Source organism: Penicillium cinerascens (assembly GCF_028974065.1).
Source record: "Penicillium cinerascens strain IBT 15544 chromosome Unknown contig_5_segment0_segment0, whole genome shotgun sequence".
Lineage (NCBI taxonomy): Eukaryota > Fungi > Ascomycota > Eurotiomycetes > Eurotiales > Aspergillaceae > Penicillium > Penicillium cinerascens.
The window spans coordinates 2,656,403-2,680,255 of record NW_026695294.1 but is presented as its reverse complement, the minus strand read 5'-3'; the positions used below and the strand labels follow the sequence as shown (position 1 = coordinate 2,680,255).

Below are 23,853 nucleotides of genomic sequence, written 5' to 3'. Positions count from 1 at the left end.
AAAAGGTTTGGAATGTGAGATAGGTTTTGGTTATCCCCGGGAATAGAGGACGTCATGACTTTGCCAGATTTGGTTGCCACCTAGATACGGGAGTGTTGATGGAGGAGCCAAGGACCACACGCAAGCCTCCTGAGTAGTTCGTACATTAGCACCGTCCGATGGGGCCGTACGGTGCCCGTTACAGGCAAACGCAGGCCAATCTTGCCCAGGGAGGATCCTGGGGTCCAAGGGCGCGCCAATGAGCATGTGCACGCATCCGGAGAAAAAGTGGACTGCAGGCACCAATGAAGTCTCCACACTGCCAATCCCTCGCGGGCAATCTCGCTTGACGCGGTGGGTCAGCCGAACGCCATCGCGGGTCCTGCAAGTCACAGGGGGTTTGGGTTCTCGGATTTGGAGGCGTGGACTATGCAGATTTGCGGAGTTTCCGTGCTGGTCTTCGTGGGTTGTACGTGTCAGATTGGTGACGGTTGCGGACCCATTGCCCGGGAGATTACCAGGTCAGGTACCGCATCTCCAGTGCGGGTCTGGCAAGCTGAGATCAGATGTAAATAGTCTGAAAACGACATTAGCGCCGTTCAGACAGGGTAAGGGGGGAGGTTGACAATAGCGACAAAGGCGACCGAGCTGAAAGACTCCCCCTCGCGCTATGGAACTAAGCCCCAAGGCATACTGAAACACTGTTTCCCACCCCTGGCGTCCCCGGGGACCGAGTCCTGTGTCCGTGGCCAGTCACATGCCCGGTTTCACCTTCACCGTCACGCGCATGTGGGTTTGTGTTTGCACTGGGAAGATGGGCCGTGGAGCCGATTATGGATCATTGGGGCGGCAACGGGAGATCGGAGATGTTCGCCCTGGTATCGTTGGCTCTGATGATGGTTTTGGCGTACGGATAAAGTATATCCCGTCAGTTTGGCCGAGTGGTTAAGGCGATGCACTAGAATTATTCTACCGAATTGAGTTCACAATCCGGATATGCATTGGGTTCGCCCGCACATGTTCGAATCATGTAGCTGACGTTTCATCTCTTTTTGCTTTTCTGCCCGGTCTATCTCCGGTCTGTTTTTTTTTTGTCTGTTTTTTTTCTTGATCCCTAGGACCTAACCCATATGGTATTATGGGTGACGGCTTCCAGACTGCAGTCAAGCTCTCCCAAAATACCCGAATAATATATCATCTTGCCGGCCGAAGACCTGGACATGAAATTTTTTTTTATCTTGCCATTAATTCCGTTAAAGGCCTCGTTCTTCTGTAAAATTTCCATATGAAAATGGAGTATCAGTTCCCATGAAGCTGTTCGATAGAAAATGCGATATTTAGCAAACGAAAAGGGTACAGGTGGTCTTAATAAATTGCCTATGGTGGGAACTACATGTGAATTTACAACGGTACAAGTGATAATCATTTACAACCCCCTACTTAGTTTGAATTCAACGCCGGTGTGCAGTTATATACGCCGCTATGAAATAAACCAACTGCGGTCATGACCCCGTTCATTCCGATCAATGTGGTTGCCTTCTCTCCCCCGTGCCCATTCGTCAGTTAGTTTGGCCACATGATATCTTGTGGTCCAGCCAATATCTCGTTCAATCCCAGAGAGTATTTCCAGGACCGCATCCTGCTCATGCCGTTCCTGAAAAACCTGACCGGCAACGAACAGAGCTTGCACAGAATTAACCCGAAACGGATCTGTCGAATTGGCAAGACTGATACCACAAATCTCCCTGGCATGATAGATGACTTCTCTAAGGGCGTGTCGATATGACCTCAAGCGTGCTGAAACAGTTGATCGAATCGCCGTCGACTCTTGGGGCTCGTTTGCCAACAGCAGGATCTTCGCTTGGTGATAGCTTTGTACTGTTGCAGCACACAACGGCAGGTCGAACCAGATCTGCTCAAAGGTATCGAAGCTCAGCTCAAGACCGGGACTTGCACGGCCTAATCTCCGTGTACGAGCAGTCGGACAGAAGGATACCGGGAGGGAATCATGCCATTTTTTCAAATCGGTCATCAATAGGTTCCATCTTTCCAAAAGATATTCCTGGTTTAACCCGATCGAAAGCCGCTGGTGGCGCGGTAATGCATTGTCCTCGGGGGCTAAAGCATCTCCAGCCGTCAGGTGGTTCGCAAGTTTGCCAAGAATCCATGTGAGTTCGTTGCTTTTCATATCTTCCTCGAATCCTGAAGATTTCTGGTTCTCCATCACGTCTCGAGGACTGTAAGGTAAGAGCTCCCCACGCTCATCAGTAGCCAAACCTGCATTCTGCCAGAGACGCATGTCTTTCAGGTCCAGTCGAGTCTGGGTTTCGCTTATGACTGATTTGTTAGCCATGTATCTTTGCAAGAAGTTAGTCGATCGTCTTGAGACTTACATGCACATAACAAGTCTTGTCTTGCAAGGCTCCAGAATATTGGCCCTTTCACAGCGGTCCTAGGGATGACTATCGTTTGGTCCGGCATAGAAGCAGCTCTATCATTGAAGAGTGGTAAAGCGCTCAGATGAGCTCTCCATGCACTGCCAGGAGCGTCCATCAATTCAAAGGCACAGAGTATTGCGACGGCAGCGAGCATTTCCTCCTTGTCCGAGAGGCTATTCATATATGACTCCAAGTCAATAGCGGTTTTGAGATGACCAAGAGCTTGATCATAATATTTTGCCGAGTTGTATCGCCACATTTCCTCTTTTATCCAGGGCAGGCCGGGGTAGCTCGGTATGAACCCGGACCTTTCTTCAGCGTGGCTCATGGTTTGACAGATATGTCTTAGATGCTTTGCAGAGAGGGCGCAGACTGCGGACTTCAATAGCGGTTTCGTTGCCGCAATGACGGGCACTTTCGAGGAGAAGTATGCCGAAGTATCAAAAAGATCCATCCTTGGTGATTATTAGCAGCTGAATGTGGGTTCCATGACCATTCATACGCACCATTGGCCTGGGCCTTGCTTGAAATGTCGCAATAGATACGAGATAAGAACTTTGTCGATGATGTCAATATCGGTATTTCCACCAAATTGAACGGGAGAAGCATCCCGGGGTGTACTGTGATCCATCATCGGCGCATGGTGCAGGGAAGAAAGCTCGAAAGAAAACCGATCTGGGACTTCCTGGCGACTGGAAAGCTCATTTTCTCCCGCAGTATCTGCTCCTTTATCCGGATCGCATTCTTCGGCATTCGGAATGGCTTCACCGTCCTGTACAACATTCGAGATGTCATGTGCCCAGGGATCTTCAACTTGGACAAAAGAGACTGTCGAATGTGAGTGTGGTGTAATTCGCTGAGGCCTGACACTTACGCTCAGTTGGAACTTCTACCCAGGTACGATTCTCCTCAATTAAGGCTGGCTCACTACCCCGCCTGTTTCTTTTCCTTCTTTTACGCCCCGGTGTTGAACCGATTTCCTGGCTACGGAAAATAGATCTGTCTCCATAGACGCAGCTCCGAAAAGCTTTGACACATTTACCACAGGCGGGTTTAGCCTCATCACATTTTAGCTTTCGGCCTTTGCATGTCAAACTGGGAAGATGTATGAGTGATGGTGTTGGGAAATATAAAAGGAGTATCGAACACATACCAGCCGGAGTAGGAGCGCATTCGTTCCGGAAATATCCAAGTCTCATGCGAAATAACTCAAATAGGAGTTATACTGATCGTCAACCATCTAAAAGACAAAGCAATCGAATAGATCGCTGATACGAGGGACTTAACCTTTCCCGAAGGTTGCGTCGCCAACACGTGACGTGACGTGGGGGTTGGATCCCATGTGGCATTCGAACCATGGGCAAGATGCATGGACTACGGTATACTTCTCTACGTTGTTGACCATTTCTTCCGTCTACTCTGTCACATTCCAACCCACTTCACCTCCGACAAAGGCGCATAAAGTTTGTCAATTGATGAGCAAGCCAGCGTCAAAATGGAAGTGATTAGCATTCCATCGGGTAATAGGCTGAAACGGGAATAACCTATGGTAGCATTCCCAGCCATCATTGTACCTTCTAGGCTCTATGCTCTCACCTCCACTATATTGTGACGCTACGATCTTCATTTCGGACTTTTCCCGGGCCTTTTCTCTAACCCCGCAATTAGGGTGACATTCGAATTATACATGCTCTCTAACCTTCACGTATAAACTGAGCCATGTTCGCATCTTCTCCTGCTTCCAATTATCGAATGCTAATTCCAACATGAGGCACTCATACTATAGATTACTATTGTTATCCCTTGTCAGTCCGTTCGTGCAGGCCAATGCATGTACTACAGACGAAGATTGCAATCTAAATGGCATATGCACTGACTGTGTTTGCCACTGTGATCCTGGGTGGTTGGGTGCAGACTGTGGTCAACTGGATCTACGACCCGGTCCCGTACAAAACGGATACAATTTGAACCAGGAAGGGACATCGTCGTGGTGCAACTCAATTGTAAAGGATCCATCAGAAGATAGCCTTTACCATCTTTTCGTGTCCGAGTTTACCAACCATTGTGGGCTCGACTACTGGGCACCTTACAGTCGCGTCATTAGAGCCGAATCTACCAATGGACCCATCGGCCCTTATGAGTTCAAGCAGAAGATTGCGCCATCTTTCGCCCATAATCCATCTGTGGTATGGAATGAAGCAGAACAACTTTATGTGCTTTATTCCATTGGGTGTCGAACAGAGGTTCCTGCCAGCTGCAAAAATATGGATTACTCTTGCGGACCAGGAAACACAATCAATGGAGAGAGCGGAATAAGTGTGAGAACTTCGCCAGACCTTCGCGACTGGACTTCTCACGGCCAGGTTATCCAAGGGGCCAACGATGGCAGTTGGGATGCCGACACAACCAATCCCGCGCCACTACATTTTCCATTTGGATCTTCTGGAAATGACCCAGAAGTTATTCTGGCCTACCGTGGTTGCCCGTACAATTGCTCCGGAGAAGAGCTGATCAATGTGGCGTCCGCAAGCGATCCGACTAGCTCTTACAAGCGCATCCACCCCCGGAAGCCCATATTCCAGGAACCAAGTGAGGATCCATTTATCTGGGAAGATTTTCGTGGCAACTATCACATGCTAGTCCATTCGCTTCTTCCAGATGCCGGTTTCGGGGATGGCCCTAACGTTGGTCGGCATGCGTTTGCAAGGTCGTGGAATGGGAAATGGACCTTCAACAACGCTACGGTTGCTTTTAACACAACAGTCCACTTTACGGATGGACCGAGTGTTAACTATTACCGAAGGGAGCGGCCGAATATCTTCTTCAGCGACGACGGAATGATGAGACCCTTGTTCCTGTCAACCGGTGTGCAGAAAGTCAATTCCTCAATGAGCTATTCCCTGATTCAGCCGATTGGGAATGGAGAATAAATATAGTCTGGCTCAAGTTCATCATAGTTCTCAATTGAATTCTATGAGAACTCTCTCATGTGAAATGAGAGCTCTAGTCTTGCTAGTCATAGATATATAGTGTTCATATCAAACAAGGGATGAGGTACAAAATTCACCAAGGGAAGACTACCAATGCCCGTATTGAGGGCATAAACAGCGGCCACTAGGGAAAAGACACCACGCGCTACTTTCAAAATAGACAGATTGTTACATAGTCCGACATTTTTGAGAATACAATTACAAAGATGCCGTGGAAAAAAAAGGGAAATCATACCCGAAAATTTCCCAATCGGTCAACAAGTGAGGCCGGCTGGCCCAATGGCAAGGCGCTTGACTACGAATCAAGAGATTGCAGGTTCGACCCCTGCGTCGGTCAGTTTTTTACCTTTAAAAGGTTGCTTCATGGCCGTGTGAGACTCTATTTTTGCACCTGGGAGGGAGGGGTGCTGAATGGTCTTTTTGCCACCTGAGCGTATGTCATGGGTGGAAGGGACAATGAGAATAATATTATCTACCAGTGACACAGAACATGTACATATTTTTGCATTGGCACCTAGGTAGAGGTTTCGAAGAATCAGGAAACGACTTTTTCCCGGTCTTTACATCGATGCTCTTTCCACTTCCTCTATCTCATGGATCACATGGGCATCAAGACCAATCGGCCTGTCTTGCTTTTCAAGCATACTTCCACATTCTCGCAAATGTGGCTCATGCCCATTGGAATCTTCAGTGAATTCCAGTTTCCGATATTCACAGTTCAGATAGACAGTGCCTATAATGACAAGTGAATGTTAACATATTAAAGTGAAGATCCTGTTTACAGTCGCAACCAACCTCGAGACTTTTCATAAGCCGTCCAGTCCTCGGTAAAATAATGTAAAAAGGCACCATGAGTCACGAGTGCGATATGCTTCTCCGGACGATTGTATATCCAGTTTCGCATCGTAGCAGCTCTTTCCCTAACGGCCTTCAAGGTGGGAGCGTAGATTCCTTTCTATGAGAATAATTCATTACATGGATTGATTCATAGAGGTGTGCGATTCGTCGACAAGGCTCACCTTTGAGTTCCAAGTCTCGTCAACCAACGTCATATCCAAATTTTTTAAGTCGTATAAAGGCGCGGCCTGGGCAATCAGGTTCGGTGCCTCTGATTTGGTGATAGTGGCCTCATAACCAAGATCGCACGTCAAGTGGCTGATTTATTGTGCATTAGGAACCAACACGACAGGCAGCTGACGTTCCTCTAATTCGGGAGCGAACACATAGGCGGCAGTTTGAATGGTACGTCTCAGCGGAGACGCGAGTATGACTTCCACGTCCGGAATGGAAACCCTTCTTGGAGCTTTTTGCACTGAGCTTTGCCGGTTTCCGTCAGAAGAGGATCCCGAAGATGATGAACCTCCTATGAAATCTGTTAGCACCCTCTCAGGGACGCGGGTAAGTGGTGAGACTTCGTACGTTGACATTGTGTTCGCCTTGCCCATGGCGAATGACATAGACCGTTGGAGGCATTTTGGCAAAGATGAAGATCGGTAATTGCTTTATGGGCTAGCAATGGCTGTGGTCAGTGGAAGGGGTTCGATTATACAAAATCCAAGAGCGTTTATTTGTGGACCTTGTCGTAAACTTCCAATGTGGTATCAACTCACCAGATGTACTAGCGTATATGAAAGAGTAGAAAGGTGGGGCCCGAATCTCAAAGCGGCAATATTATCGGGCTTGAAGGTCTCGGGTCTTTTTCCGCATAGGAAACAGCCTGGGAAGCCTGTTGATCCATGTGCTCAGAAACCGACAAGAACCGTTTAGAAGCTCAAGCAATTATGCCGTAGCCCGCGAAGTAGTGGGGTCCTATTAGAGCATTGAAGCATCTCCAGTGTTACCAGTTCTGGCAACTGCTTCTTCTCGGCTTCATTTCCATCTTTGGAACTGGCCATCCTGGCCCGCTTCCCCATCATATGGGGAACTATCCACGTCGCCCCTTCGGCAGTCTTCCCGTCACACGTCGGCTCGGTGAACAGACAGAAACGAAGGAGAGTGGAATTTCTTTCCTAAAGCCGATCTATTACTATTATTTTCCTTTGGAAACTTGGCCCCGCGACCCCTGTAGGATGGTTCTTAATCCTTCTTGTTATCATTACCTGACTATCTGCAGTAGCTATAAAGAAAAAAACGTTGCCCCTCCTCGGCCGGATCACCGATTTTATCCCTAAACCTCAAACCTCTCGGGGCAGAACAACATGACACAATCACTTCGTCTTCAGGATAAAGTTGCCATCGTGACTGGCGCCTCTTCTGGTCTTGGTCGAGCTATCGCCGTCAGGTACGCGCAAGAAGGCGCAAAGGTAGTCTGTGCCGACCTGACAACAACGGCCCGATCCCAAGAAGAAGCCGGAATTACAACGCACGACTTAATCGTTAAGAATGGTGGGCTTGCCACTTTTGTGCAAACCGATGTCGGAGATGCGACGCAAATGGAAAACTTGGTTCAGGCCGCTGTGAAGGAGTATGGTAGGCTTGACATGTAAGATCCTACGTCACGGGGATGAAGCATATCCAGGCTAATGCGTCCAATAGTCTGGTAAATAATGCCGGAATCAGCATCGAGGCACGGACACCAGCCGTGCTGCATTTGACTGACGAAGCTACTTGGGATACAACGATGCGCGTGAACAGCAAGTCTGTGTTTCTTGGCTGTAAGTATGCTCTTACACAGATGCTCGCGCAAGAGCCCCATTCTTCAGGGGACCGAGGATGGATCATTAATATTTCGTCCATCATGGGCATGATTGGAGGCCCGGAGAACCGTAAGTTGTGCAGTCGATTTGCGTCCTGCTGAAATAATATTGATCGATTATAGCTTCTTATTGTGCATCGAAGGGGGCTGTCAGCCAGCTTACAAGGCAGATGGCTCTGGACTATGCGCCTCATAGAATTCATGCCAATGCGATTTGCCCTGGATGTAAGTTTTCCTCAGTATTACTACTATATCGACACTAACATCTGCGGTAGATACCCAAACTGCCATTTTCAAGGAGACAACTACTTACATGACCCCTTGGGCTGATCTAAACCGCCGACACCCGCTGAAGGGTCCTGGTCTCCCAGACGATATTGCCAAGATGGCGGTCGTTTTGGCAAGCGAAGATGCTAGCTGGGTTACTGGGGTTTGTTTACCGGTAGATGGTGGATACACAGCCCGTTAGGTTTTCTAAGGTTGACGGCCGCGACTGGTTGATAGCCGAGGGCAGTCTTTGGGCACCTTAGACAAAGGCTACATGTATAGAACGAATCCAACAGCGCAGTTACAACAGTCCTCTGGGGTCTTCTAATGCGAAAAGATCCAGTTCAATGCAGATGAATACAAGAACTGTACATGAGCAGTAAAATTGAGCAACCGCTAAAATCAAACTAGAGACAAGTCAACCGGGCATTGTATGAGAACGAAGCATGCTGTAGATCTATTCATCACTGTCCGATTCGACCTGATCGTTCTCGAGGTGCTTCCTCCGCTCCTCGCTAAGCTCTCTGTATGTACTCCAACTCAAAAGGAAGAATGCAACCATGATCAGAATACCGCCAATAATCGCTGCCCAAGAAAGCGGCTGTCCTGTGCGGAACCAGTCCACGATAGCGACGAGGAAAATAGTAAGTAACGCCGCGACGGATGAAAGGACGGGTGAGGTGAGGGAGATGAGCACCAAGAATGACCCGGAGAATGCTAGATTAAAAATTAGTCTCGTGTTCATAAACAGACTCAGGCAGTACTTACTGGCATTGGCGCAAATGGAGACGAGGAGCATCCAGCCCGCCTCACCAGTGGGGAAGCGGAAGGTTTCCCAGCCGAGGAAGTGCAGGAATGGAAGAGGAATCCACAGCACCAGAAGGGTGAAACAGCCGATCATACTGCCGAAGCTGTTGGCAAAGATGGTACCCCGACCCGGGCTGGTGCCCTCTGGAGGACAGGCAAAGCGCTTATACAGCACTTCGTAAAGTCCGTAGAGGATGCTACCGACGCCGATGACAATGTTGCCCAAAAGCCGGTTTTGCGCTTCTTGGTCATCCTTGGTTGTGCCTCCTTTCGAGACTTTCTTCTCTGGCCGGTCGCCATATGCAACTACCAACACACCGATGATGGCAACTCCTACAGCAAAGACCTTGTCAAATCGCAGTTTCTCTTTAAGAAGAGGGATCGAGAAGGCGTAGGCAAAGAAGGCGGAGCAGTTGTAGATGGCTGTCAAGTCACTGGCCGTGGTCAGGTTGACGGCGACGTACCATGAACCACCAGCGATTGTAAGGGCGGTGGTCACGAAGGCGGTGGTCTTCAGCATGTACGGGATAGGCGAACGGTGGTAAGTGCGAGAGGTGAGATGAACGTCTTGGGTTTCCACCATCTGGGCAGTGGTCTTGATAAGAAAGACGTGTCGGCGCCAAAAGGCTTCCCATGATAGCTTCCTTTTTTGAATTCGAAGGATGAGGAGCTGGACCGGCCAGAGCAACGCCCAAGAGCCGTGAGTGACATAGCTGTATGTGGAAAAGAAGGTTGGTTAGCCATAGTTGTTTGGGGAAAACGGGGCCTTTCGAGGGTTCGATCCAGTCCCCATCCTGGCAACGTCCAAACTCACAGCATGCAGTACGGCTTATCCCAATGCAGCTCGTGCTGGATATATACAGCAGTCTCCGTCTGGACGACGAAACTGGCCAGACTCAGCAAAAGGAAGCCCGCGGCGATCATGTACTTCTTTCGAGTTGCTTGGGCAGCGTCGTGTTCAGGGCTTTTACTCTGGATGGTAGGCCGGCGGGTGTGGTGCAACATGGGTCGGCCCTCTGCATCCCCGTTTCCAAGGCTAGATTGCGAGAGGCGGCCATGGTGGTCGTCTTTGAGTAACGGTTGCTGCGATCGGCCATCCGTTGGACGGTGCATTGGGGGGCGGTTGACAACCATGTCGTCGTCTGAATCCTGGGAGTAACGACCCGGCTCCGGGGTTGAGGATACCCGCGATTCTCCAAGTTCAATATTATCCGCCACAATGTCGTTCTTCTTCTGCCGTGCGCGGTCGCTGTGGATCTCAATACACGCCTCCTGCGCGCTAATAGAGGTTGTCGTCTACCCGGATAGCCCTTGCAGCGCCAGATAAACAGATAAGGATTGGAAACTGTGGCAAGGTTCCACTCATTCAGAACAGATAGCTAGACCTGAGCTGATAATAACGAGAGTATATCCAATTCCCAAGATCCCACTCTTCTATCTAGAGCAACGGTCACAGGGAGCGTGGTTGGCATGCGGCCAAGAAGCGTTTCTGATAAGGTGAGAATGCGGCCACGTAGAGGGAAAGGGCAGGGTGCAGGGATCGTGGTGACAACGACAGGTGATGAGATCGAATCCTTGGAGCGAGATTTAGGTGAGACACATCCGACATTCACAGGTGAAGGGAGAATCAGGAATTAATTGGTCGCGAACCGGGGATGCAGATGCCCAAGGAATGGACGCCTTCGTCATCACGACCCTATTCCGGTTTGGGGATAGCGACAGCACGTGATCTGTCCCTGAGCGTGAGGCTAGTCTCACTTTGGACTAGCATGAACTTAGATAAGCAGGTGTGTCTCAGGCGCCGATGGAGAGTGACCAAAAGTAGCAGCTGGGGTGAGACTGCTTCAGGCTGAATGACCTTGTTTGGGGGCCATGACATCACACTGTCCAGCTGATCGTGCGACTGAATCTCTATATATCATGTTGCTTTGGTGGTAACCGGCAACAGCTACCAAAACAAGACGAAGAATGAACAGTGCATTTTAAAATGGTTCGAGTCCAGAGGAAGATCTGCTGATCATATATACTACTTGTAAATGGGGTCGCATCACAGGATCTTCCTTCACTAGCACCGTTTACTTCAGGCCTTCGACTTGGGCTTGAACAGGGCCTCCTGGGTGTCGTAGGTGTACTTCAAGTCCAAGTGCCAATAGTTCGTAGAAGTAGGCTTTGCAATCAACCACGCCTCGTCAAGAACCTGCACCACCTCCTCTGGAAGTGGTCCCTTCTGCAGATCCCGCAGATTGGTCTCGAGCTGGCCGAAGCTGCTAACTCCGATCAAGATACCATCCCGCCCACCGTTGTCGATATTGAGAGCCGAGTGGTGGCGTACCCAGCGCAACGCAGTCTCTACTAGAGTCAGACCGTGCTTCTCCACGACCGGCTCAATTATCTTGAGAGCATCAAAGTTCGCATCCTTGAAGTAGCGCTGGCGATAACGGGCACCCGCGGTGCTAGCATCGCTGTATCGTCCTTCGGCAGGCACCTCGTGGGTCTTATATTTGCCAGAGAAAAGACCGCCAGCAAGAGGGTTGTAGATAACAATATCAAGACCGTAGCGTCGGCAGGCAGGGATCAGTTCAACCTCAATGTTGCGAGCTATTTATTTAAAAGTAGTTATTAGTAAAGAGCCATAAGAATAGATACCATAGCCATAACAGGACATCGAAGCGATTAGAGACAAGGGGTTTAGGGTTAGTTCGTGTTACATACTAATAGCATTATACATGCCCTGGTAGATAGTAGGGCGCACCCAGCCGCGCTGAGCACAGAGAGTAACAATCTCGGCGACCTCAAAGGCCGTGTAGTTACTCAGACCCAACTGGACAAACTTGCCCTCTTTGTGAAGCTCATTGACAGCCTCGAGGGTCTCAGAAAAGGGGACCGAGCGATCCGGGGCATGGAGATAGAAGATATCAACCTGATTGGTGTTCAACTCCTTAAGAGACAGCTCGAGCTTCTCGCGAAGGACGGCAGGCTTGTGCGCACCGGGGTCGTCCGGGTACCATTTCGTGGCGAGAGTCAGGCCTCGCTCTTTCCAGTTTGCCTTGGCAGTAAAGGCCTCCTGTTCTCCGCCCACGTAGATGCGCGCGGTATCGACCTCGTTGAAACCTTGCTGCTGGAAGTGGTCGAGGCAGCGGTTGTACTCGTCAAGCGAGGTGATGCGGGCACCTTTATCCGTACTGGGTCCAAAGGTCATCAACCCGAGGATCACCCGGGGCTGGAGGTTCTGCACAACGAGAGGCATTGTGACGGTGTTGAGGAGTTGGAGAAATGAAGGCGGGGGAGGCAGTGCGGAGTAAGCCGACTTGATAACGGAAGCAGCCACCGCGCAATAGCTTCGCTACGGAACCGACCGTACAGATCCACCGCGTTCAACAGGTCATATTTGCTGGCCACCCCTGCTTTTTGAATCATCCCACCCTCGACACCATGGCTGCACCAGATGATGGCGCATTCCGTATCTTGGTGATAAATCCCAACACCTCCATACATATGACAGAAGCCTTGAAACCTATCCTGGAACGACTCAACTATGCCGATGTCCGATTCAAATACTTCACGGCACCCAATGAAACTCTCACAATCAATGGACGCAATGGACGCCTCTGCGAGCCAATCGCAAGCATCAATTCAGGCGAAGATTCCGCCAAATCGGCGCTTAACTGCACTTCGGTTCTCGAGCTCGTCCCTCAATACGATGCCTTTTTGGTCGCATGCTACTCCTGCCATCCCCTGGTAGGAATGTTGCGACAGCAAATCAGAAATACCGACCAGACCACGCCACGAAAGAAGTACGTGACGGGCATTTTCGAAGCTAGCGTTACTGCTTCCTTGTCCCTGATCAGTGCATTTGATTTTGCAAGCCCTGGAGCTCTGAAGAAGAAGCAAGTGGAAGAGACATTCGGCATCATTACCACCGGTAGCGCATGGAAAGATGAGCTCACCAGAGGCGTAACGGAAATGTTGGTGGGCCAGGGCTCATCTCCCCGCTTCGCCGGTGTTGAGACTACCGGTCTCACGGCAGTCGAATTACACACAACTGCATGGGAGGAAGTGAAGCAGAGAATCATCGAGGCTACTCAAAGGTTGCTTCGGAATGCACCCAGCCCCGTCGGTGCAATTTGTTTGGGCTGTGCGGGCATGGCAGGCATGGAGGAAGCAATCCGGGAAGGTTGTGTTCAAGCCTATGGGGAGGAAGGTCATCGAGTGAGAATTGTCGATGGCGTCGTTGCAGGAGCAGGGAACCTGGTGGCATCCTGTAAAGCGGCATTTTAATACGGCATTTTAATATGTGATTGACACGAATTCATACAACTCTCTTCCGAGGGTGTCACTTATTCTCCAAGAACACAGGTTGAAGACTTGGATATTCAATAGAATAGCTTTCGCAAGGAATCTGACTTCTATGGTCTTTTATATCCAATCGAGACCGATATTCAATGCCTACTCAGTGCCTGAAAATTGAAACGGAAGAGCGATCCCCTTCTGCCCGGTGTTGATGTCCAACCGGATTGGTGCCTGGGGCTCTCCACCGCCGGCCAAAAAGCTCCCCGCGCCCAACGCGGTACGCGTGAACCAAACCCCCTCGACGGCACCTGTCGACAACGATGCCTAGGTATGTGCCTCAAGAGCTCTGTGGCCTGACCAGAATCTCCTAGAAACCATCACACTGACGCTGCGACAATTAGGGAAATCATCACGATCCAAGCCGGCCAGTGCGGCAACAATGGTATGTGATCTCCGCAATCCTCGCCCGGTCTCTCAGCTTCACGAACGCCTAGACCCCGTTGTCAACTTGGCGACCTGATATGCGCAGCCGGAACTATGCACCCGCGTCACTAACTTCGAGTCTCTATAGTTGGTAGCCAGTTTTGGCAGCAGCTGTGCCAGGAGCATGGAATCAACCAAGATGGAAACCTGGAGGAGTTTGCGACCGAGGGTGGAGATCGTAAAGATGTCTTCTTCTACCAGGTGAGTTTTTCAAAATCGGAACAGACTACCTGGTCAATTTCTCGATTTCTACGGCAGCCCAGGCTAACGGACCGACAGAGTGACGACACCCGATACATTCCCCGAGCGATCCTCCTCGACTTAGAACCCAGAGTATGAATTCCTATATCCGGAAAAGTGTCATATATCATAGATCAATCCGGACAATGACTGAGACATCAACAGGTTCTCAATAACATCCAATCTGGCCCTTACCGAAACATCTACAACCCCGAGAACTTCTTCGTGGGACAGCAAGGTATTGGTGCTGGTAACAATTGGGGTGCCGGCTATGCGGCGGGAGAAGGTGTGCAGGAGGAGATTTTCGATATGATCGACCGAGAAGCAGACGGAAGTGATTCACTAGAGGTATGGCATTTCCATCGCGAAGATTTAAGTCGGTGGCTCATGTTTCGATGCAACAGGGATTCATGTTATTACACTCCATTGCAGGAGGAACAGGTTCGGGATTGGGCAGTTTTATTCTGGAGCGCATGAACGACCGATTCCCCAAGAAACTCATCCAGACATACTCCGTCTTCCCCGACACGCAATCGGCCGATGTGGTTGTCAACCCTTACAACAGTCTGCTTGCCATGCGGCGATTGACACAAGATGCCGACTCTGTCGTATGGACCCTTTCAAAATGGCTGTTGATGATCAAAACTAAAGAACTGGCAGGTTGTCCTGGACAATGGAGCTCTATCAAGAATTGTAGCCGATCGACTTCATGTTCAAGAGCCCTCTTTCCACCAAACTAACCAACTTGTAAGTACCATTCTGGCCTTGTGCCATATACAAAGCCCTGAGACTGACACTCGCAGGTTTCAACGGTCATGTCGGCCTCCACAACTACTCTTCGATACCCCGGCTACATGCACAATGACCTGGCAGGAATCATTGCCTCGCTGATCCCTACGCCGCGCAGCCACTTCCTGCTCACCTCTTACACTCCATTTACGGGTGACAATATCGAGCAGGCCAAGACCGTGCGCAAGACAACCGTCTTGGATGTGATGCGGCGTCTTTTGCAGCCAAAAAACCGCATGGTCTCCATCAACCCGAGCAAGGCCAGCTGCTACATCAGTATCCTCAACATCATTCAGGGTGAAGCCGATCCGACCGACGTCCACAAGTCTCTGCTGCGCATCCGAGAGCGTCGCCTTGCTTCATTCATCCCCTGGGGACCTGCCAGCATTCAGGTGGCGCTCACGAAGAAGTCGCCATACCTGCAGCACACCCATCGAGTGAGCGGTCTCATGTTAGCGAACCATACCTCTGTCGCAACCCTTTTCAAGCGAATTCTGCAGCAGTACGACCGTCTGCGCAAGCGCAATGCATTCCTAGAGCAGTACAAGAAGGAAGCACCCTTCTCGGACGGCCTAGGTGAATTCGACGAAGCGCGAGCGGTAGTGATGGACTTGGTGGGTGAGTACGAGGCCGCCGAGCGAGCCGACTATCTGGACCCCGGTGCCGGAGAAAGGCAGGAGACCGGGGCATGATATGCTAGGAGAGCATAGGACTATTTCTTTCTTTTGCTTCGTATTTGCTTTGGCAGGGCAAGGGGTTCGGGCGCATTAACGGGTGCGTGCGCAGGGCCACCGGCGTTCATCTTTGTCTCAGTCCACTAAGGTCAATCCCATTTTCTTTAATGAGATTCGTGGCCACGCCAGCTCATTTCGACATGGAACACGTAGTTAGGAGTGGATTCCGGGCGATCCCCGCAGGTTTCAACGGGCCGGTCTTCTGCAGTAGACACGGTAGGTGAAATGTACACGGGCCGGTCTCGTTCCAAAAAAAAAAGGGTAGAGATGAAACGTGGGGATAACTCTTCCTGTACGGGTGCAGGTGTGGAAGCTCACTACGTGGTCTCAGGATGAGCAATGGCTGGTCGCAGATCATCCGTGCTTCGTTAGGGCGGATTTGGCCGGGCAGACTCGTCCATTCCTGCGGAGGACAAGTGTCGTAGGCCATAGCTCTATTGCCTTACGATTTGGGTACCTCGGTCAAGTAAGTACCTAGCTAAAATTGGGCTCAGTCCCCTAATGTAAGGTCTTATCCGTCCCACCTACGGAAGTCAGTCGAGGAATATCTCCGGACGAACTCCTCTTCGCCACCTCGGGTGGAGTTCGGGAAAAGACAAGCGCATCTAAATTCGGCCGGTCGGCATCGATTATCAAGGAGGTCATTCCTAGTATACACGTGATAGCCCGAGTCAAGTGAGCCGATAGATCCACCCAGGATAGCAGTAGTACTTAATAATCTCTTCAAAAAGAGGTGCACGGACGGTGCCTGCATTCCGATCATTGGCCTTCCTGGTTGTTGGGTCGCGTGTGCCCACCGTCTGCAGACGCAAAAGGCGCAAAAAGGGGCTGACTCCATACTTGGCTACGGACGGTAGGCAGAGAATACGTGGTAGACGCCACTCCGAAGTTCGGGGTACCCGTGAGGCCCGGCAAAAGGGGGCTAGGCATGTACATCGACTGGTAATTAAGTGGCCCGAATGGAGCCTATCGAACCTTCTGGGACCCGCTTCACCGTGGAGGCGAGCGCTGGCTGATTCCGTCACTCAAACTTCTATGGAACTGACTCAGCCGTTAGACTCAGCCGACCATTTAATCTGCTCCTGGATCCGGATCGTTTAATCTTTTGACTTTTTGCCTCTCCCCGTGTCTTCCGCTTCCCCTTATATAGGGCCCCGACCCCGTGAGTCTCCTTTACATCATCTCCGTCACTCCTATCCCGAGGGTACTACTTCTACTCCTGCACTCTCATCCCTGCCGTTCAACAACTTACCACCTTCTCCAGCTTTGCTACCCTTCTCTCCCCCCTATCTGGAGGACCTCTTTGTTATCTCGCCACTATCTCAACTTCTCGTCTCTGCCTTCCGTCCTCCTCGGCGCTTATCTCAAACCCGACATATTCCGCTGCCACCGTCAACCGTCACACCAGTGATCCAGCACCCGCCAACGCCGATTTCCTTCCAGTCGGCCTTTCTCTCCTAAACCACCTCACACCACACTCTCAAACATACCATGGCGCCTCGCAAGCCCCGTTGCAACTTCAAGGAGTGCAAGGAAGCCGCCCAACGGATCGTCGGCGACTGCAGCTTCTGCCACGGCCACTTCTGCTCCAAGCACCGCATGCTGGAGGCACATTCCTGTAGCGGACTGGAAGACTGCAAGAAGGAGTCGCACGCTCGCAATGCCGACAAGTTGAATTCCGAGCGAACGGTGGTTGTCAAGGGGGTATGAGCCGAGGTGTGATCGGAAATCGAGACCCTGGTGGTTGTCGCCATTCAGCTGGTTGAATTTAGCGCGGTGTTCCTGTTCTGTTCGTCTTGGCCATTCTTCTGCGAGGGGGGTGTTTGCGTTTTTGCCATTTCTATTTCTGGCCACGGCCCTGCTTTCTCTTCTCTGGGGAGTGTCCTTTTTTACCATCTACACGGCGTTTTTGTCTCATCTTCTTTCATCACTTTACTACTTGGGATCTTGTTTTGCATTCGCCCGGCATGATGCTTTGGAATCTGCCCTGCCTCTTTGATCTTTTGGACTTTCGGGGTTGCTACATAGAGATCCTGCGGGACTCCCATGGGCATATTATTCGTTATAGCCGGTTTTTGGAATTCATATGGATATACCATTTTGTATTGGTCGGATACAGTAAAGTAGACACGCCCCTTAGCCGGGTCCGATCTTAGGCCTATTGCGTGGTTAGCGTAGTCTCGACAATAGGACAAACATAAAGACGTACATGTCGTGATGCTCACTCAGCCGGCTGAGATACTTGTTCAGCTCCTCGACCCGCTCCTTGTGCGTCTTGATACCCTCCTTCTGGAGCCGCTCATGCAACTAGTCTCATTAGCTCTCTGCTCAACAGAGACCCGGTGACGTAACAGGGCCACGCATCTCCCCAAGGACGTCAAGATACATACTCGTTTCCGCCTTATCTCTTCATATTTCCTCTCTGCCTCGGTCTTCGCAGCAGAGCCCTCCGGTGCATCTTCCTGTGGAGACTTGGTCCCCTCATCTGGCTCTTCCCGGGGTGGTTGATCCTGCTCGGCCTTTTCTTTCTTCTTCAGGCTCTTCTTCTTTTTCTTTTCCACGCGCCCATCGCTCACTTTACCGCCCTTGAGCTTGAGCTTACCGCCCCCACCAGTGGAGTACTCATCTGGCGCCATGGGCGGGGGTTGTGAGGGGAAATGAGGAGTTGGGTTGGGGCGGGTCCTGTTCCCCCTTTTCCAAAGGCAGGTTTGATCACGCCGAAACCTGAAAATGAAAGATCAAACTGGTAGATTTCAAATCCGCGAAAACGAGAAGAACGATGCGCAATTGGGCTTTTGCCGGAAAGGCTGAAGTCGGGGCCGAGGGCGGTGGGCCAATCGGAGGCGGTGGCGGAGACTATCTTGATTTTTGAAACGAAAACGAGACGTGAAGGCTGACGTTTTGTTCCATGAAAATGACATTCTGGAACGTCTCAGTCAACTGTGACGTGTTCAAGTTGTATTCTTTGTACAGACCATTAACCCCTATTGTGACAATGTGTCGTCGGTGTCCTGGGCGTCCTGTATACATTTTGCGGTGTGACCAGCCCAGCCGCGGGATGTATAGCTTTAGCAAGTGATTGTCATTCATATGGTCATAAATTTTGATAATTCTACTTGTTCGTCAAATCTAATCGAAGGGAATCGGGCGCAATCCCGATCCACCCATCCGCTTGCGCATCTCCGCACCTGCAGCCACCGTACTGGGTACCTTGATGCCGCAGCAGTCTCCAAACCAGTCGCTATGCTGGTCGTGAGAGTGATCATGCGCATGGTCATGACCGTCCGCACCATCTTCCTCAGAAAGTTCGCCCATGCCCTCTGCGGCGGGTAGAAGACTACCGAACAGGAAATGCTGCATGATGGGCAGTTTACCCAATACCTCCTTGACGAACATCTTCTTCATGCCGCTCTCGACCTTGAACCAGTTCTTTGCACCCGAGATATCATCCAGCATTGGGCTATGCCACCGGAGACCTTTAACCGTCTTAACACTGTCCACCCAGCGCACCTGGTCGAGGTAGAGATACTTGTCTCCTTCTTCATCCAGCATGGCCGTATTATGAATCCCCAGCGGCGTCACGTACGGGTGATCAACCAGCTGGCTGGCTCCAAACAGGAATGGAAGGAAGTGGTAGTCGTCCAGACCCCAGACACCATGAGATCCCGCAGGCTCCAGGTAGTAGATGGACTGGATATCACGCATGAGATGCACATACTGGATGTAGACTTTGAACACCACAGCAGGGAAGTCCGCAGCCGAGAGAAGACCCAGCTGATAGAGACAAAGTAGCCACATCATAAAATTCAGCTCGTGGCCCGAGCCGTAGTCCAGTCGGTCTCGCGAGCCCAGGGAGTGGATCAGGTATGTCGACACCTCGTCGATCGCTGCAGCATCCTTCAGCCCAAGGAGATCGCGGTGCCACGACGCGCTTTGGGTAGAGACATCGTCGAACAGGGTGCGGAATGCAGGGTTGCCGAACCGCGATCCACCCTGGTCAATTGCCGGGTGCTTGTCGATCAGGGACCGAAGTTGCCCCACGACGGAGGAGATTTTGGAAACGGCATCGGACTCGGGCTTCTTTTCATCGGTGACGGCTCGACCGCGCACCGAGTCGGAGAGGCCGAAGATAAATGCAAGTACTAGGCTGTATGTAGGGGACGAAGTGAAGATCTCATGGTCTTTTGGGGAAAGAATGCGGCGAACAGGGCGAGAGTATTGGTGATCGGAGAGGGTTGGCGGCGACGGCAAAGGAGGGGTTCTCGGGGTTGCGTCTTGGGCAGCGGTGTGTGATCGGCGGTTGCTTGACCGCAACTCTGACAACTTCTTGGACAGATCCACCTTGCCAGCTTGGGGCGGTAATGAAGTCGAAGCCATTTTTGAGGGTTGAGGGATGGAATATCAACACTGACAACACTTAAAACGACAGGATGATCGCCACGAAGGCAGAAAGGACCTCACGAAGTCACCGCCTGCTGCAAACGGATTTAAATGACGAAAATCCCCGAAAGCGGACTAGCGTGGTGGGGCCGCGATAGAGAACATGTGATCTTCCCCGGAAATCAACGATCGAATCTCTTTCGGAGCTCACTCAGGTCACACCGGGTGCACACATGATGAGTTGATGGCGAAAAGTAATCGGCCATAAGCAAGCAAACGCAGAGTATATTATCACTCTCATCAAGACCAACCTCAACCGTTTCGACCTAGAACTCTCGACATCTATTGGGTCTTTTCTCTCCAGATCGGTTCCCGGCGTCCCGGTGCTGCAGAAGCCCTGCCTGTCCAGGCTCTCTTTGAATAGCTTCCTCAACCGACAAAGGGGATGATCACGCCATAATGAACATGTTCGACTCATCGGCGACGTCTCCGACGGGTCCCAGCAACATCGCCCAATCCAGAGACATCAGCTCTTCATTGTCGGGCTCTCCAACCCACGCAGATTCGGTCATGTCGTCCTCTGCCAGCGGCAGTCGATCTCGTTCGAGCTTGTCGTCTCAAAAGTCTAGCAGGAACCCGCAGACGCAGGAACAGCCTTCCAACGAAGCCACTACCCTCTTCAACGCGGCCGGCTCCTCGACGCGCAACTATCAAGCCACCGAGGCGCCTGCTCCTCCAAATGGACCATCTGACCAGGCCAGAAATGGGCCGACAGACCCTGCAGCATCGGTCAGGGGCACCAATCCCGTCAACAGCAACTCCAACGCCCAGAGCCAGCGGCCTCAGTCGCCAGAAGAGCCGGGGCATTCTTGGAAAAACGGGTTCATCGATAGATTTGGTTCTCTGGAGCTGGAGAATAAGGGCAGTGTTGCGCGTGACCACTTGGCCTTAGGTATGCTTGTCCTCCAACTTTAATTTGATATGCCCCAAAGTGTACAGCACACTAACGAAAATCAGAACGAACCTTCCTAGCCTGGATGCGCACATCCCTCGCCTTCGCCTCTATAGGAATAGCTGTCACTCAACTCTTTCGTCTCAACAGTGCAAATACAACATCAGGCACAAATTCCATCCACTCCCTCAACACTCCGCCATCTGTACACCCACACTACTCTTACGGCATATTCAACACATCCTCAAACCCCTCATCCCAAGACGGCGCCCGTCTCCGCAGCGTGGGCAAACCCCTCGGTTCCACCTTCATCGGCGTCGCCATCCTAGTTCTGACCATCGGCTTCCATCGCTACTTCGAGAGCCAGTACTGGATCATCCGCGGCAAGTTCCCTGCCAGTCGAGGCAGCGTTGCTCTGACGGCATTTGTGGCGGCTTCTCTGATTGTTGCGACCCTTGCGGTGATACTGGCGGTTTCGCCAGGTGCTATTGAGCAGTAACTCTGTAATTGTGTCTCGCAGGTCTTTTCATTAGAATTTCGGGTGCATGGCTTGCGTGATCCCTGCATTGGGCTTGTGTTATTCGTACATAAATATCACAGAATGGATCGGAGTTTTTGATATGCTTTGTAAACCCTAAGCTCTCCCCATCCCTAAAATGGCACGGGAGAAACCCCTCTTTCAAGTAGGAATGAATAGCTTAATTCTATGCTAATCGATATTTTGCCCTTTCACTCGATCTAACTAACTTGTACCAGATGACATAAATGAGGATATTTGCCTGTTTGAGAAATTTGGCTCGCACGTACTTGGTACGCAAGCCGTGTTACCAGATTTGACAAAGATGCCTTTTATATTACACGCTACAAAGACCAACCAGAGTCGATAGAAATGTTTCTTTCTTTTACGTCAACAGCCCCAAATCCACCCGCACCAGACCAGTCTAGGCACAATATAGAGGAAACAGGGAGACTGCAACAACGGGATGGGAAGGATATCGACAAGGCGGGTAAGGGGGAAACGACACAGAAGAAACGGGCGAACACGGCCTGCAATAATGCGGAAGTAGTGCGAGAGAAGCGCAAAAAAGAGAAACGAGCAGCTAGATACAATCGCTTATCGCGGGCCGAGCTTGGCCAGCGCGCGGGCACCCTGTTCCTGCCACTCCTGTTTGGATACCCACATGTCGTCCTTGTCGGCAATCTAGAGATCTTGATTAGTATCCGAGAGAGTGTGATATTCGTGGGAAAGGAACTTACAAGGTTGGCAAGCACGGCACCACCCAGGAAGACCATGTGTCTCCGTCGTGGGGGGTCTTCGATACGGACCTTGAATTTCTGGGGGGCTGTTAGCTTCGTGTCCTCATACATCCGAGTTAATCAACGTACGTTCAACCGCTCGGGGTCACCCTTCAGGACCTGGGTGAGCCAAAGCTGCTTCAGCTCCTTCTCCAATCGGGAAGGCAGACCGGGGTACATGCTGCTACCACCGCTGAGCACGACGGCCTTGTATAGACTGGACCGAATGTCGACATCGGTGCCTTGGATGGTGTTGAAGAGCAATTCAGCCATACCGGGCTGATCGACATCCACCAGATGAGGCTGGAAGAGGCACTCGGCGGCCTCGAAGCGCTCGCTGCCGACGCGGATGACGCGACCATCGGGGAGGGTATAAGACTCAACCAGAACAGTGGTGTCCTCGGACAGCTTCTTGTCCAGCTCGAGGTCGTACGAGACGTAGCAGAGCTTCTCCTTGATCTGACGGACGGTCTCGAAATCGGCGGTTCGGTTGAGCGCATAGCCGCGGCGCAGGAGGAGGGCAATCAGGTTGCGGGTGACGTCGCGACCGGCAACATCCAGTCGGCGGATGTGGTGGTTCAGCACGGTCGACTCGTACACGGGGATAATGTGTGTCACACCGTCACCGGAGTCAACAACCACACCACTGCTTAGACCTAAAATAGACAATCAGCATTTCCTCGAAGTGTTTATTCCCATCGTCCGGGCCGAAGGATCGTTCATACCCTGGGCATACAGTGCCAGCACCGCCTGGATTGCCACATAGATGCCTCCGAAGTTATATCCCTCCAGCATGACCTCAGCCATCTGTTCACGGTTCTTGAGCGGGTTCATCGGCGGCTCTGTGAGCAGGATCTTGCGGCCCGTGGGGTCGATCTTCATCTTGTCGTAAAAGGTGTAGTTCCACAGATGTTGCATATCATCCCACTTCTTCACGATACCATTCTCCATCTAAACCGCCCGTCAAGAGCTGCAATTAACACCATGTTTCTGCCTTTCTGCGGAGAGGGCGGGGTAGGGGACGGTGAGGACAGACGCCTCGTACGAAACAGACGTACCGGGTAGCTGATCTGAAGCATCGATCGGGCAGCGGCAGCTTCGTCTCCGCACATGATATCCTTTACCACGATGTCGCCGGCTTGCTCCTCCGTTCGCAAGATGGGCCGCCCCACTATCGAGGGGAACTGGTGCTCTGGGAAATTCTAGGGGTACCGGTCGAGTTAGAAGAGGGTTCAATCATCGAATGGTCATGTGCGACATACTTGGGCGGCATAGCCGACCTTGAGGAATCCGGTTCCTCCATCGAGAACTGCGGGTTGTTTGTTAGCTTAGGAGCTCGGGGGGTTGACACGCGGTCGGTTGGGTTGGGAGCAAGTACCAATGGGCATGTCCGCCATGGTGGGGGAATTGATAGGACAATGCTATCAGAAGGTATTCCGTGCAGGGCCGATCAGACGGAGTGGAATTGGAGGTGGAGTGGAGGACGCGGGGAGAGTTGATGTCGGTAAGTGAG

The 23,853-nt window shown here is 51.3% G+C and overlaps 13 protein-coding genes across 13 annotated transcripts; 6 read left to right on the top strand and 7 right to left on the bottom strand.

Annotated features, from left to right (window-relative positions):
• Positions 1-1,459: 1,459 nt before the first annotated feature.
• N7498_005481 (uncharacterized protein) lies at positions 1,460-3,616 on the bottom strand (the record flags this gene model as incomplete). The annotated part of the gene is made up of 4 exons (XM_058452543.1): positions 1,460-2,316; positions 2,373-2,872; positions 2,924-3,245; positions 3,571-3,616. 4 exons carry the CDS (start codon positions 3,614-3,616, stop codon positions 1,460-1,462), a joined length of 1,725 nt encoding a protein of 574 aa, XP_058309081.1.
• A 661-nt stretch (positions 3,617-4,277) lies between these two features.
• Positions 4,278-5,347, top strand: N7498_005480 (glycoside hydrolase family protein; the record flags this gene model as incomplete). Its single annotated transcript, XM_058452542.1, has 2 exons — positions 4,278-4,358; positions 4,427-5,347. The coding sequence occupies 2 exons, from the start codon at positions 4,278-4,280 to the stop codon at positions 5,345-5,347; spliced, it is 1,002 nt and encodes a 333-aa protein (XP_058309080.1).
• Positions 5,348-5,967: 620 nt separating this feature from the next.
• N7498_005479 (phosphoglycerate mutase family protein-like protein) lies at positions 5,968-6,880 on the bottom strand (the record flags this gene model as incomplete). Its single annotated transcript, XM_058452541.1, has 5 exons — positions 5,968-6,140; positions 6,203-6,362; positions 6,427-6,562; positions 6,700-6,770; positions 6,827-6,880. The coding sequence occupies 5 exons, from the start codon at positions 6,878-6,880 to the stop codon at positions 5,968-5,970; spliced, it is 594 nt and encodes a 197-aa protein (XP_058309079.1).
• Positions 6,881-7,605: 725 nt separating this feature from the next.
• On the top strand, positions 7,606-8,571 carry N7498_005478 (SDR family NAD(P)-dependent oxidoreductase; the record flags this gene model as incomplete). The annotated part of the gene is made up of 4 exons (XM_058452540.1): positions 7,606-7,889; positions 7,943-8,172; positions 8,226-8,327; positions 8,378-8,571. The coding sequence occupies 4 exons, from the start codon at positions 7,606-7,608 to the stop codon at positions 8,569-8,571; spliced, it is 810 nt and encodes a 269-aa protein (XP_058309078.1).
• Positions 8,572-8,826: 255 nt separating this feature from the next.
• N7498_005477 (DMT family transporter) lies at positions 8,827-10,648 on the bottom strand (the record flags this gene model as incomplete). The annotated part of the gene is made up of 4 exons (XM_058452539.1): positions 8,827-9,086; positions 9,138-9,889; positions 9,991-10,472; positions 10,607-10,648. The coding sequence occupies 4 exons, from the start codon at positions 10,646-10,648 to the stop codon at positions 8,827-8,829; spliced, it is 1,536 nt and encodes a 511-aa protein (XP_058309077.1).
• Positions 10,649-11,256: 608 nt separating this feature from the next.
• N7498_005476 (aldo/keto reductase family protein) lies at positions 11,257-12,423 on the bottom strand (the record flags this gene model as incomplete). Its single annotated transcript, XM_058452538.1, has 2 exons — positions 11,257-11,774; positions 11,889-12,423. 2 exons carry the CDS (start codon positions 12,421-12,423, stop codon positions 11,257-11,259), a joined length of 1,053 nt encoding a protein of 350 aa, XP_058309076.1.
• Positions 12,424-12,608: 185 nt separating this feature from the next.
• Positions 12,609-13,454, top strand: N7498_005475 (aspartate/glutamate racemase family protein; the record flags this gene model as incomplete). Its single annotated transcript, XM_058452537.1, has 1 exon — positions 12,609-13,454. The coding sequence occupies one exon, from the start codon at positions 12,609-12,611 to the stop codon at positions 13,452-13,454; it is 846 nt and encodes a 281-aa protein (XP_058309075.1).
• Positions 13,455-13,786: 332 nt separating this feature from the next.
• N7498_005474 (gamma-tubulin mipA) lies at positions 13,787-15,670 on the top strand (the record flags this gene model as incomplete). The annotated part of the gene is made up of 8 exons (XM_058452536.1): positions 13,787-13,794; positions 13,868-13,908; positions 14,038-14,150; positions 14,229-14,282; positions 14,355-14,537; positions 14,594-14,797; positions 14,850-14,936; positions 14,993-15,670. 8 exons carry the CDS (start codon positions 13,787-13,789, stop codon positions 15,668-15,670), a joined length of 1,368 nt encoding a protein of 455 aa, XP_058309074.1.
• Positions 15,671-17,203: 1,533 nt separating this feature from the next.
• N7498_005473 (AN1-type zinc finger protein TMC1) lies at positions 17,204-17,422 on the top strand (the record flags this gene model as incomplete). The annotated part of the gene is made up of 1 exon (XM_058452535.1): positions 17,204-17,422. The coding sequence occupies one exon, from the start codon at positions 17,204-17,206 to the stop codon at positions 17,420-17,422; it is 219 nt and encodes a 72-aa protein (XP_058309073.1).
• Positions 17,423-17,848: 426 nt separating this feature from the next.
• On the bottom strand, positions 17,849-18,348 carry N7498_005472 (uncharacterized protein; the record flags this gene model as incomplete). The annotated part of the gene is made up of 3 exons (XM_058452534.1): positions 17,849-17,870; positions 17,922-18,019; positions 18,103-18,348. 3 exons carry the CDS (start codon positions 18,346-18,348, stop codon positions 17,849-17,851), a joined length of 366 nt encoding a protein of 121 aa, XP_058309072.1.
• Positions 18,349-18,841: 493 nt separating this feature from the next.
• On the bottom strand, positions 18,842-20,089 carry N7498_005471 (serine/threonine-protein phosphatase 2A activator; the record flags this gene model as incomplete). Its single annotated transcript, XM_058452533.1, has 1 exon — positions 18,842-20,089. One exon carries the CDS (start codon positions 20,087-20,089, stop codon positions 18,842-18,844), a length of 1,248 nt encoding a protein of 415 aa, XP_058309071.1.
• A 462-nt stretch (positions 20,090-20,551) lies between these two features.
• N7498_005470 (uncharacterized protein) lies at positions 20,552-21,543 on the top strand (the record flags this gene model as incomplete). The annotated part of the gene is made up of 2 exons (XM_058452532.1): positions 20,552-21,044; positions 21,110-21,543. 2 exons carry the CDS (start codon positions 20,552-20,554, stop codon positions 21,541-21,543), a joined length of 927 nt encoding a protein of 308 aa, XP_058309070.1.
• A 615-nt stretch (positions 21,544-22,158) lies between these two features.
• N7498_005469 (actin-related protein 2) lies at positions 22,159-23,737 on the bottom strand (the record flags this gene model as incomplete). Its single annotated transcript, XM_058452531.1, has 7 exons — positions 22,159-22,245; positions 22,302-22,379; positions 22,431-22,996; positions 23,066-23,291; positions 23,399-23,542; positions 23,603-23,649; positions 23,719-23,737. 7 exons carry the CDS (start codon positions 23,735-23,737, stop codon positions 22,159-22,161), a joined length of 1,167 nt encoding a protein of 388 aa, XP_058309069.1.
• Between the last annotated feature and the right edge of the window lie 116 nt (positions 23,738-23,853).